General features: G+C 38.4%; 1 protein-coding gene across 22 annotated transcripts in view; it reads right to left on the minus strand.

Moving 5' to 3' along the window:
- cacna2d3a (calcium channel, voltage-dependent, alpha 2/delta subunit 3a) overlaps window positions 1-13,669 on the minus strand; it is a 732,424-nt gene that overhangs the window by 165,002 nt on the left and 553,753 nt on the right. For 20 of the 22 annotated variants that reach the window (XR_011358017.1, XR_011358016.1, XR_011358018.1 and 17 more), the window contains 2 exons: window positions 13,528-13,649; window positions 7,422-7,502 (listed from right to left, as the gene is read on the minus strand). Coding sequence is in view for 18 of the 22 variants with exons in the window: in XM_069939674.1 (XP_069795775.1) it covers window positions 7,422-7,502; window positions 13,528-13,649 (203 nt within the window). In the remaining 4 variants the exon portion in view is untranslated. Of the gene's footprint in view, window positions 1-1,124; window positions 1,501-7,421; window positions 7,503-13,527; window positions 13,650-13,669 lie in introns of those variants that run through there. The other 2 variants (XM_069939688.1, XM_069939684.1) reach the window with 2 other exon arrangements.

Consider the following 13,669-nt stretch of genomic DNA (forward strand, 5'->3'; position numbering starts at 1 on the left):
CAGGAAAAACTCTCAGGAAAATTAGTTAATTGGTGTAAGATTCACTTCATCCAATTATTGGAACCGTTCCACTGATGATATTGTAACCTTGTCCCTCCACTCTGTCCTGATCCACCTAGAGAACAATGCCTCATTCACCAGGCTGTTGTTCATTAACTTCAGCTCGGCATTTAATATGGTCATTCCCCAGAGGCTGGGTGAAGAAGTTGTCCTCACTGGGACTTAAAACCCCTCTCTGTAACTGGATTCTGGACTTCCTAACAGAACGACCACAGTCTGTCCAGTTCGGTAGCAGAATGTCGAGCACTGTTATGCTGAGCACTTCTGGGGTGTGTTCTCAGCCCGCTCCTATTCACGCTACTGACCCACAACTGTAATGCCAGATCCAGCTCTAACAGTTTGCAGGTAACACGGCCATAGTTGGTGTCATCAGCAACAAGTCGCACTAGAGACAAGAGATGGAAAATATTGTGTTATGTGCGAGAATAACAACCCTTAACCTCAGTGTGGATAAGACAAAGGAGGTGCGTGTGGACTTTAGGAGGATTAGGGAGGACCACTCTCCACAACATATCAATAACTCTGCAGAGAAGAGAGAGCAGACCGCACCAAGTTCCTTGGAGTCCACTTAAGTAGTGACCCATCCTGGATAAACATCGCTTCACTTATCAGAAAAGTACAACAGCGACTACACTTCTTGAGAAGACCGAGGCAAAGAAGACTACCAGCAACCATCCAGTCAACTTTCTACAGGAGTTCTATCATGAGCCTCCCGGGTGACTGCATCCCAGTATGTGAGGAGAATTGGACCAGAGGTCAATCCACAGGACCACAACAACAGCAGAAAGGATCACAAGGGTCTCCCTCCCCCACCATCGGCACAATCTACTGGGATTGTTGTCTGAAGAGGGCTCACAAAATCATTAAGGGTACCAGCCACCCGCACACAGCACCTTTCAAGTCATCCCGTCGGGAAAGAAATGTAGAAGTATCGGAGCCAGAACCACAGGCTGAGAAACAACTTCTTCCCACGGCAGTGAGACACCTGAATGGCTGATGAATTACTCATACGATCACTCTGAGAATAAATATTTATTTATTTTTATATAAATAAATTGGTTGCAAATACTGTATGCGTATCATGTCTTCATATGTGTTTGCATGTTTTTACACCGAGAACAGAAGAATGCTGTTTCACCCAGTTGTATTTACAATTGTACGATTAATGAACTTGAACTTATTGAATTGTCTTGAAACTGATCGTGTAGCAACTTGCTAGCACATCCCACTTTTTAATTCACTGGAAATGTTTGGATGTTTGTGGCTCCGATGCAAACATAGGAGTAATAAACAAATTGGCCATGCTTCACCAATAATTTGATAGCTGTGCTCTAAACTTCCCATCGATTCAGCTGGGAAATCTGCCCATTGATCCTCCACAAGGTTAGTCCTGTGAAACGAACTCTGTCGCGAGTTCATCTATTTGAAAGGAAAGAACAGCTGCAAGGAAAAGGCAATTAGAAGGCAATCGGCATGTTTATGAATTTCTCAAGTTTGTTTGATTCTTTCAATATTTTTAAAATGTTCTAGGTGCTTCCATTTTTTTTAGAATTAAAAAATATATTTTTAATTCTTCAATGATATGGCAGCATTTGAATATTTCGGAATGTCCTGACAACTCTGATAGCCTGGCAAAGCTGCTGAGTGTGACATTGCCAGCATCTACATTTTTTCAGCTATTTCATGCATGGAATTTGTTTTGACCTGGCAAAGCTGCTGACTGTGACATTGCCAGCATCTAAATTTTTTCAGCTATTTCATGCATGGAATTTGTTTTGACCTATTCGGTTAATGGCTTTATGTCCTATGAGGCCTGCAGGCACTCCTAACCAACATTTCCAACCAACCGCCCCTTCCCATTTTGAATTGGAACAACACTTACTAGCAAGGCGACACTGGGTGATCTGTAACAAAAGGTATTTAAGCACCAAGCACAAGCCATCAGCAACAATAAGCAATTAGATATTAGTTCTAATGAAAAGCCATTGGTTTGAAAAAAATATATTCGTTTCCCACACTTCACTTTTAAAAAAAAATTATTTTCTGATTTCAAGCATCTGCTGCGTTTGCAATTATTTTGATGAAGAAAAATCTGGGAACAGTATTTAAAAATTTCAAAAAAGTTTTTATAACTCAGGTGATGTTATGCTAGCTTGCCGACCTGCTTTCATTGAATATGCAAAGCATAACGAACAATATCTCTCTGAAACCAACAAAAACCTTCCTGAGTAGTAACAATTTAAGTTAAAGCACCAGAGTCTGGTGAAAATTATAAAAGTTAAAATCTGTGCACAGTATATAAAATTGCCTGATAGCAACTAACTTGGAGAAGTGAAAAGTGAATGATTGGACAGTGAAACAAAGAACTTTCCTGAACGCATAAACATTACATACACGTGTGCTTCGAATTACGGAAATAAGTTAATATAATTATGGAATAAAATATATCTTAAGGGGTAAGGTTAGATTGTGGGAGTTTAGGTCACACTTCACAAAAAGACATCTCAGTTGCATTTCACAAATAAACATCTCATTTGGAATGCAAAAACCTGTGCAGGTGGAACCCTCAAGACTACAATGTTTTACAGAGATAATTTTTACTTTGGAGAAAGTTTTCACAAATACATGTTAATTGGACAGCAGGTTTGGACAGGGACCAGGCTCAAGAATTGAAAAGCTGTTGCTATTAAGACTGGTGCCAGAAGTTTAAATTGCTAGTTGAACGTTGCTATTCTAAGAGGGGTCATGTGGTTTTGCAAACAGAGAGAGAGACAGTTTACTGCAGCAGCTGGTGTTGAAGACTGCAAGTTTGCAGACCTGCTGCAAGACCCCATTTGAAGATGGGTTTTGAGTTCTGAGTTCAGCCTATTCTAAACCCTTGTAGTCAATTACAAGAGGCTGTGGCTGGTTAATGGGCTTTTGCTGAAATAAGGGAAAAGGAAGAACTCTTTGTGGTAAGCTGGAAGAAGGGAATATCTTTTGGAAAAACCCACAAGGGGCAAGTTTCTTCACCAAGACACTGAAGTAGCTGATTGAAGGAGATCAATTTGTGTGTGTCCAATGAACAATATCTCTCTGAAACCAACAAAGACCTTCCTGAGTAGTAACAATTTAAGTTAAAGCATCAGAGTCTGGTGAAAATTATAAAAGTAAAAATCTGTGCACAGTATAGAAAATTGCCTGATAGCAATGAACTTGGAGTGAATGATTGGACAGTGAAACAAAGAACTTTCCTGAACACATAAACATTACATACATGTGTGCTTAGAATTAGAAGGGGGTTGTTAAGTTAATAGTAACAAGTTAAATATTGATCTTATTATTATGTATGAAGTAAATTAAAATATTTTTGTTTTAGTAACCATTGTTTTGGGTGAATTTCTGTTTTGCTGCTGGGTTTTTTTTGAGTCCTCTGAGATGAAAGCACAATGCGAACATAAAATTGTCTACCCACTTAGTACATCTCAGTATCAGCACACGTGATGAGGCTCAGACAAATTAATTAGATGGAGAGAGATTTGTGATTAAATTTTGCACATCAAATTCTGGAACCCTTTACCTAAAGCTGGAGACAGCCCGAATAGTGGCTGAAGGATGAGATTGTGAGAAGTCAAACTACAAACTGTTATTTTTTGAGGCATTTTTATCAGAAACAGGCACAGGAGAACGAACACAATTAAAAAGAAAAACCTGGTATCTGGAATCTATGGGAATTGGTAGATGCCAGCTATTTTCTGTTTGCTTGAGATTGCGTGTTGCGTGATTGGTGAACTAATGACAAGGAGCACCAGTTTTAAACTTCCATATTTTTTTAACCTTTTTTTTTGTTTTTTGCTGGTTGCATGAGGCTGCCTGTTGCTGGAATTTGGGATTATGGGGGGGTTTTACTGTATTTTGGTCCTCTTCCAGGTCATAATTAACTGTAACATTCTTTGGTTCTTTTACATAAACTCTTATTGTATAGTTGTTAGTGTCAATTTCATAGGGCAAGATACTGGGAAGGACAGAAATGTAAGAGTGCAACAGGGGCTCCAACTGCATTGATGGAATTACTTTTCCATATCATTAAACTAGTTCCAGTGTCAATATGAGGGAAGCTTAAAGGTGCTGTTCAGTGATCACGCCGGCAATCTATCTCTCAAATGCATTGATGTGAAAGCATCACAAGGCACTTAATAACATTGTAGAATTCATTGGGTGTGCTGTGCAACAGAAAATTAATGACCCTGTAAATTGATTTCTATTCAATAAAGCTCAAAAATGCAGAGTTACACTCTCACTGAGCTCATTGTAAACAGATGTGTTAAAATAATGCAAATATAGTAATGATGTATTATTTGGGGGCTGCAATACTTGTTATTTATGTGCATCATTATGTAGGAATGACCAAGTAATGATAGGGAGTTTAAACACAATTTGTCAGAATGAAGATCATTGCCCATTTCCAGTGGTCTTGACAAGGTGGGGTTGCGCCATCTTCTTGAGAAACGGTGGTCTTTAAGAAGAAAAGAAATAGGAGCAGGAGAAGATCATCTGGCCCTTCGAGCCGGCTCCACCATTCAAAGTGATCATGGCTGATTTGATGATATCCTGTAATTCCCCAACTATTTAAAAATCTATCTAACTTTATCTTTAATACATTTACCACGGTAATCTCCTCTGCTTCAATCGGCAGCGAATTCCATTGATTTCCCACCTTCTGAGAAAAGTAGTTCCTCCTCCACTTCCACTTCCAAATGACTCAGTCACTCCTCATTGGCCAACCCCTTCATCTCCAGAATCAATCAAGTGAACCTCCTTTGCACCACCTCCAAAGCCAGCACAGGAACTGTGCATAGTAATCCAGATTCGGCCTCACCAGCACCTTGTATAGATACAGCATAACCTCCCTGCTCCTAAATTCAATCCCTCTAGCAATGAAGGCCAACATTCCATTTCCTTTCATGAGAGCCTCCTGCCCCTGAAAAACAACCTTTTGCGATTCATGCACACACTCCCAAGTCCTTCTGCGTGGCAGCACACTACAATCGCTTACCATTTAAATCATAATCTAATCTTCCATTTTTTTCCTTTCAAAGTGTCTGTAAGGAGTTTCTACATTCTACATTCTCCTTGGGTTTCCTTCGAGTGCTCTAGTTTCCTCTCACCATTCAAAACCATATGGGGATTGTGGGTTAATTTGTGTATTTGGGTGGCTGGAATGGCCTGTTACTGTGAGGTATGTCTAAAGTTAAATTATTTTTTAAAAATAAATTATTAATATACTGGAATGATTCAGCAAGTCAACTACCATTTGTGAAGAGAAACATGGAGTTAATGGTAAAGTCAACCACATTTTATTAGAACTGGAAGTGAGAAATTAGACTTTTTTGTTGTCAAAAAGGGAGTGGATAGCATAAAGATATTTTGTACAATAGGTACAAAGATCGAGATAGAGAGCCAATACAAATGGCAAAATCTTTGTAACCCAGCTGATCCATCATGAGGAGACATAAAGAAAAGGAGATGAATGAAGACAATTAATGCCCTTCTGACAAAGCTTTTATAAATAACCTGGAAAACTACTTCAAACCAAGAGTCACAGATTCAGGAAAGTTATCCATTGGAATCTGCATTCAGAGGTCAGTAGAAACAATTCAAAACAAAAAGATCAATTGTTGGCATTGCAAATTCTTGGATCACACAAGGTAAGATGTGCTGGTTTACACACCCGTTGATTCGCATCTCTCGTTCAAGATACTATGGTTACTAGAACTGATGAGCAGGTAATGTTTGTGGAAATTGTCTCCGAAATGAAAAAATAAATTTGGCCAGCAAGGCTTGTAATAATAAATGTCCTTATTAAGTTCAGACCAACAGCAGTAGCAATGGTGGGAGTTCAGAATGAGAGTGACCATGCGAGTTTGACCAAAACATAAAGCAGATTTGGCAGGAAATATTGCTATCAATACCCTTTGATCATTTAGCACCAATATGTCTGTGAGAGCAGCGAGTTGCTTTTGTTGTATAAAATAAAGCCCATAACCCCTGCAATTCAGGGCAAAATTTTTTAAAAAGGAAGCCCATGGAATTAGAGCAGAAAACTGTAGAAGGGAGTTTAACCCTGCATATGTTATTCTAATATTCTAATTGCAAGCACTACAGAGGAGGAAAATTCTGCACATTTGACAAAGTGTTTTAAAGGACTTAATTAACACAGTACAGAATATTGTGATATCACATATTTTTTAAAATTTTCCATTTTTTGAGCAGAAGAAAAGTGTTTATCTGGATCTGCAAGAAGAAGATAGACTGTAGCTAAGAAAAGGTTGAGGCCATGATGTGCAGAAACTCAAAAACCTTACTGATGGTTGCTCATTTCCAGAACAATTCAGTATTTTGCCAGATATCCTCACCACAGCATTAACTTCATTTTATGTATTAGGGTAGAAAGCATGGTGAGAGATTTTAGAGTTTATATGGGTATCCGGCATCAAGATCAGCAGAGATGACCAAAGGATATATAGGTTTTAGAATGATGTTCACTGCAGGAGGAGTAAAAAAGCCAAGCTTTCTCAGTCAAAATGAGAGGGTAGCTGAATAATATGTTAGGAGGTGTTTAGGGGAAAGAATAGTAAGGGCTATAATGTAAAGAGGGATGTGGGTTGTGCTAATGTGGTTACAGAAAACTGAAGAAAGGCCCAGAAGTGGAGCTGTGGAATACCGCTGCGATGACCCCAAGGTTCAGGAACATTATTAATTATGTTATAGCACACACCCTTTGGTATAATTGGAAATTGGATTTATTGTTAAAGTAAGTTGCAATCATAAGATGCAGCCATTGTTGTAACAAAAACTTGGACTCATTGTTTATCAAGTTAAACTTTCAGGAAATTCATCATTCTATTCTATAATCAAGCTTTATCTTGCCAGTAACTAGATATTTGTAACTCCCATTCTGTAATCAAAACAGTAAAACTAAGTTATCAAGTTTTTGTAAACGTGTCCATTGAGAATACAAAACCTGTACCAAAATCACGTTCAGGAGATCCGCTTTGACTGGTCTCCTGATGTGCATCATTTTTTTTCATAAATTACCCGTTGTTTCAAACATCATCTCCTCATGGTATTTTTCTTTGCTCCTACAGGAGGCATGCCCAAAAGCTGGGGATGAACTGTTAAAAGTTGCTGGAAAGTTTGAACTGTATTTCACTGAAGCACATGGAAGATATTGTGGTAAAACTTCTCTTGCCAAAACCACATTTAAATTCCACTTTTAGCTGCACGCACAGATTGATGACATCCTCCCTAATGTGACTAATCACAATTAATTTAGCTAATAAACAAACAAATATGTAGAATAATAAGAATCTCGTTCTTACCTGCAACCACGGGCGATTTCCTGTTGTCCAAAAGTTGTACAGTTGTACTGGCTGTCACAACGTTACTTTTATTTTCTGTCTCTATTAAATTTAATCATAGCCCTGTTAGTATCAAAGTAAAAGGGACTCAAAAAGGAAAATCTTTTGCAACCACCTTTCAGAGCAATGCTCAGAAGTGGTTTGATTGTTTAACCGCACGAGGTGTTGTTGGAACCAAATAATGGGGGCCGATGTTGTGTACATATTCAAAGTAATTTTTTTCCCCAATTCACAAGTACCCGTGTGGAAAGTACCTCATTGACCTTTTTGCACAATGATCAGAATTTTTTAAAATAATCGAGGGCAATGACAGGCTATTCTGTGACTACTTAGAACCAAATAAGGATTGTCTAAACCGGACCACATATTCACAGCACTAACTGATGAACCAGATTTACAATCTCATGTCCTCTAGAAAAATAGGACAGACATTTCGCATCTTTAGTTGGACTGATGGGACAGGGGAGACTGTGCTATTGAGACAATTTCTAGTGCAATATACTGCAGGCAACTGACCACATCTGTGCCATTCAATTCATTGCTTACATTCATTTTCAGGCTTCTACTCATCGTAAAGTGCACATGTGATGAGTATCTTTCTGTTTGGTACACTGTGGGCAAAGCCAGAACCTAAATAGTTTGAGGTGATTAGAACACAGGGCATAGTCTAGCATGGGGAGTGTAAAGCTCTACAAAAGATAGTGAACACAGCCCAGAACATCACAGGCAAAACCCTCCCCACCATCAAGACCATCTACAGAGAACGCTGCAGTCAGAGAGCAGCAGCGATTATCAAGGATCCACACTACCCAGCACACACTGTTCTCACTGCTACCATCAGTGAAGAGGTGTAGGTGCCACAAAACTCACACCACCAGGTTCAGAAACAGTTGCTACCCCTCCATCATCAGATTCCTCAACAATAAACTCAGTCAGGGACTCATTTAAAGACTTACTTTTGCACTTTATTTTTTTTCCTCTCTGTATTGTACAGTTTGTTTATTTGTTTACATGTATACATTGAGTAGTTTTTTTTTTTAACACTACCAATAAGTGGTAATTCAGCCTGGCCTTCAGGCAAAGGAATCTCAGGGTTGTATGTGATGTCATGTATGCACTCTGACAATAAATCTGAAATCTGAATCTGATCAATCAGATAATATCTCAAATTAAATTATTATTTGAGGCATACAACCTGAAAAATCATAAAACAACTCCTGAAAGAATAGTAAATTAAATTTTATGTTATGGACCTGTACTCTCACTCCTGCAATTCCTAAAAATGTGATACAAGGATTTCCAGGCATTCTAGTTTTTGCACCATGCTGTTATCTTTCTATTGTCATCTCCCTGCCTCTCTCTCTCCTGTAAACTGCTCCCCATCCTGCATGACATACCTATTCGGAAGGGGTGAAAAAATTCCAGTTCATAAGATTACATCTTTGGAAGGGGTATATCAGGAATATAAGGAAGGTCACAGATGCCGGAACACTGCACTGGGCTAAAGATGGTAGAGGTGCAGGGAAAGAATTGCAAAGCTTTGAAGGGTAGTAATGAATTCAAAGCAATGCACATGACAGGTGCCATGAAAGGGGAGAAGAAATTCAGAAAGTTAGAGCACGATAGGAATCACATGAAGGAAAAAAAGAACTGAGAAGTAAGGTAATGAGGTTAAAGGAGATGAGACTGGATTACTATCTTGATTCCATTAACCAAGGGTGTTTTTATTACTGTTTTCCCCTGTTCAATTGCCCCATAAATCAGGATATGGTCAATCTGATTTTTTTTTAAACACAGTGTGTGGAAATTGAGTTCTGATTTGAATTTCATTATTTAGGATCATTTTGTCAAGATTGTATGAAACTTAGTGATGGGGAAACAGGAATGTGACAGAATGAACATTTTGTTATTAGAGTTATTTGAGCAACAGATGCTATTTTTTAAAATCTTCATAATAATCTTTTATTTTATATTGATATTAGCATCAGTTAGATAACACATGTTAAACACATAGGCCGATGAAATCATACTAACATGCAGTAGATACAGAAACATTTAAAAGACCCCATAAAAAATGTTTTCTTCAAAATGGCACTTCCAGGCTATATAATGTTACACTGTTTCAGAGAAAGTAGGTGTTAGGAGTTGAATTTCCCATTGGATAAACCTTAAGTTGCAGAAAAACACAGTTCTGTCCAATGCTCTCAACTCTCAGAAACGCTTCCGGATCCTGCCCTCTTCCTGCTGATACCCTTGTTGCTTCATTCAGAAGTGAAGCGCATCTCTTTCGAGAAGATTTAAGCATTTCTAATCTAAACGGGAAATTTAGGTGCAGTGTGACACTCACAACATTACAGGAATTCAGAGAGGGTACTCACATTCTCATTGTCACTTCTCTACCGATTTCTTGCAAGGAGTACACAGCCCTTCCTTTCGTATGCCTTTTGTCAATTTTTAACTAATTTCTGGTCAGATAAAGATACAAACACTTCTCTTTTCACAGGATTTCTTCGAGCATTGGTGGCCCCTTTAATATTGTGGGTACCTCCTGAAACCAGCAGGTGTTGTAGAAACTGGGATTCCAGTTTTGGTCACTCCACTTCAGATTTGTTTGCAGAGTGGAGCAGCACTCTGCCTATAACTGCATGAGAGATTCCATATGTCTGACTCGCTAATAGTTTACGACTTGCATCCATCCTTTTTTTTAAACATATGAAAAAATATATAAAATTTACGCAGTTTATGTTGTATTTGACAACCTATAGCAGGGATACAGGGCATTTAAGAGCCAAAATGTACGTATCTATCTTGTTAGTTAACCTTCCAGGGTCCATAGGCTGCGCATGGCCATTATGATTCCTGTGCAAATGCACAGTGGGTTCGGTATTGGAGTCCTGTTGGTGCATGCACGGTGGGTTTGCTTATCGGAGTTTGGTTAAGTGGGTTCACGTATCGGAGTTTTGTTAGTACATGCGCAGTGGGTTTGCATATTGGAGTTCAGTTGGCGCATGCGCGAGAGCTAAGGATGCGAATTCAATATCGTCAGGGGTTTAACTCTCGTACATGCGCCAACTGAACTCCAATATTCTAACCCTCCACACATGCGCCAACCGAACTCCAATACATGAACCCACCAAGACTCATGCATTGGACAGAAATCAAGATGGCTGTGCCCAGCCTATGGACTAGGAGCACTGACTATCAAGTATGTACATTTTGGCTCTTACATGCCCTGTATCCCTGTTGAAGTTTGTCAAACACAACAAAAATCTACAATGAGAAAAAGATTTGATTAAAAATTTTCTTTAGACTTCAATACTCCACGTGTGCAGGATAAATTCCGACATGTCCATTCCAAGATATGACTGATCCTTCAGTCCAAATTACGGTCATTATACCTGTATAATATTCAGTTTGAGCCTTCAGCATAATTACACTGCTTTTTATTCTGTAATGAACACCAGTCTTGATTGAAACCAAAGTGGTTGAAAATCAGAATCAGAATTTATTTTCTTGAACGAGTAATGAGTTTTGTGGCACATCACAGAGCAAACATTCAAATTATAAGCATCTTATAACATTACTATATATAAAAAAATAATAGTGCACGAAAAGTAAGGCATTGTCTTTGGTTCATTGATTATTCAGGAATCTGATGGCAACGGGGAGGAAGAAATCTTGCCAGAAACAAATTTTGGGTACAGTGCAAATGCTGATAGATAGGATTATTTGGACAGATCCCAGAAAAAATACTGGCGTACAGGGATTCTACACAATGTTTCTTCTGCACAACATTGGTTTTCCAGACATTACAATGATCAATTTCTCAGCCATAATTTGGGATATGCTGAACCAACTTTCAAATTACACTTTAAGGATAAATGCTTCATTTATTGAGAGGCTTAACTTTACACTGAGGTACCACCAGTAGATTCACTGGGTGCAAATCTAGTTCTGAGCCGAGGCCAGTCACATGCCTTTGATCTATCTTTTCCATTGACATCAAACAATGAAGGCCAGTTTGATAATTTGATACTTCGTTATCATGATTAAGCCTTTATGCCTCTAGATTTACATGGTTATAAAACTTATTTATAACTGGTCAGTTTATACTTATTTATAGCTGGCCTGTTGTTTAAAACTAAGATGCAACTACGCAGCAGAATTATATGTAAAGAAAGCACTTCACTCTGTATAATGAATGCCAAAGTCCAAGGACCATGCATGCAAATATAAATTAAGCAAAGAAACCGTGTTCTCAAGGATTTCAGCATCATTCTGTGCTCTGCCCAGAAATGCATCCAGGATCAGAAGACTGCACGTTTTCTTATTTTCAAACAAATCTGAGACAAGCTGGGGCCAGATATCAGTGTAATAAGATCATGTGTCAATGCACGGAGATAACAAGTCAGTTCATGCAGCCCAATGAAAGAGTACAGTTATGTCAAGGAGAGGGGCTGGATGCTGCGGGTGTGCCAAGGTTGAATGATGGCAGAAGGGTGAATGATTAATTTGAATGTGGTCACTGACAGCGCCAAAGGGGAACTGTAGGCAAATGCTTGAGATACTGGTATTTTACTTTATTTTAATGTTTTGATTGCTTGCTAATATTTTTACCTCAATTTTTTAAAATGTGTAATGTTTTAAATTATTTAAAAAGCATTACATACATGAGAGATATTTAAAAATAGTTCAATACCCTTTAAAGGCTTATCATTATCAGAGATTGTGTGCATACTCTTGAGATGTGGTCTGATCAGTTTACTGCCTGTCTTTGACTCTTTACTTGTAGCTACTCCAACAAGAAAATCTGGAGCTGCTGGGGTCTAGAGCAGTACACAGAAGTCACCAGGTTTCGGGCATGAGCCCTTCATCAGGAGTGTGGAAAATCGGGTAGACAGCAAAAAGGTGGAGGGTGGAAGAGAGGATGGAGGGAAAGGAACACAGGTTAACAAGTAAGAGGTAACAGGTGGACACAGGTGGGAAGGTAGAAGGTGAGAAGTGATGGAGGGAGAGGGCAGAGGGCTATGAAGAATCTCTCTTTGATAAGAGAAGGAAAGGAGGGAGTTGGTGGAAGTGACACAGAGGGGTAGGGGTAGACCAGGTAGGAGGGTTAACGGAAATTGGAGAAATCAACATTGATGCATCTCGAAGTTGTCTCTCAGGTATGAAGGGCCAGCTCATTTAGCCCTCCACTTCTGCAAAAAGTAAGTGCAGGGAGCAGGCTAGGTCCAACACAATACAGCCCCTTGTAAAGTCTAAACAACAGGAGCTGCATGTTGATGTTGATCTTATGATTTAATTGCACCAATGTAAGGAATTATTGAATGATAAATGGTACATTTGCACCAGCCAGCAGTGATGAGATCCACATAAACATTTACAATGGTGATAGCTATACAACAATTGGCTAATATAAACCAAATTGTGCGGGCAATTTATAGAAGTTGTGAAAAAAGCAAGCAGTACCACTCCTCTGGAAGCACACTCCAAGTTGGTTGTCTCCAAACATAATTTTTGTTAGGACTTCTGTCCAAACCACTTAAAATAAAATTGTTGGAAATGCAAACACCAATTTACAGTTTTCATTAAAAAAAATTAAAAAAGAATCACAAAATGGATTCCTTAAAATACCAGTACATTTCCATGTAACAAGTATGGGATGGGTCCTTGAGTTCAGTCAGTGAAGACTCACAAAAATGTCAAAGATCAAGATTCTCTGAAGTTTTTGTATGCATGTACAGCACTGAAATTTAATTATAATATGTCATAATAATAGTATTTAATCAATTAAGTAATTGCAATATAGAACTGCCTGTGAATTCTGTGGCTGAATGGGGTTTAACTGATCAATGATTTTAAATAAACTGTCATGGAAATAGCATGGTCAAGCAGGAAATAGTTGTTAAATCTTGAGAAGAAAAGAATGAGTTACGTATCAAGAATTTCACCAGTCAAAGTTTAAATCCACTTAATGCAAATATTTTAAGTATTATTTGTAAACTTTATTAAACATTTCAAAATTAAATCATGCTTAGATATTTCTAAGTGGACAAAAATCACTAACCTGTACTAAATGGAATTGAGTAGACAAAAGTTCCTGGAAGTTGCTCTACTGATTTTCTGTACCACAGAGGGAAATGATCTGCAGTAAAAATATTTTCCTTGTCTTGTGGACTCAAGAAGTCTCTTGAAGCAGGGAAAAATAT

This window comes from Narcine bancroftii, chromosome 5 (assembly GCF_036971445.1).
Source record: "Narcine bancroftii isolate sNarBan1 chromosome 5, sNarBan1.hap1, whole genome shotgun sequence".
NCBI lineage: Eukaryota > Metazoa > Chordata > Chondrichthyes > Torpediniformes > Narcinidae > Narcine > Narcine bancroftii.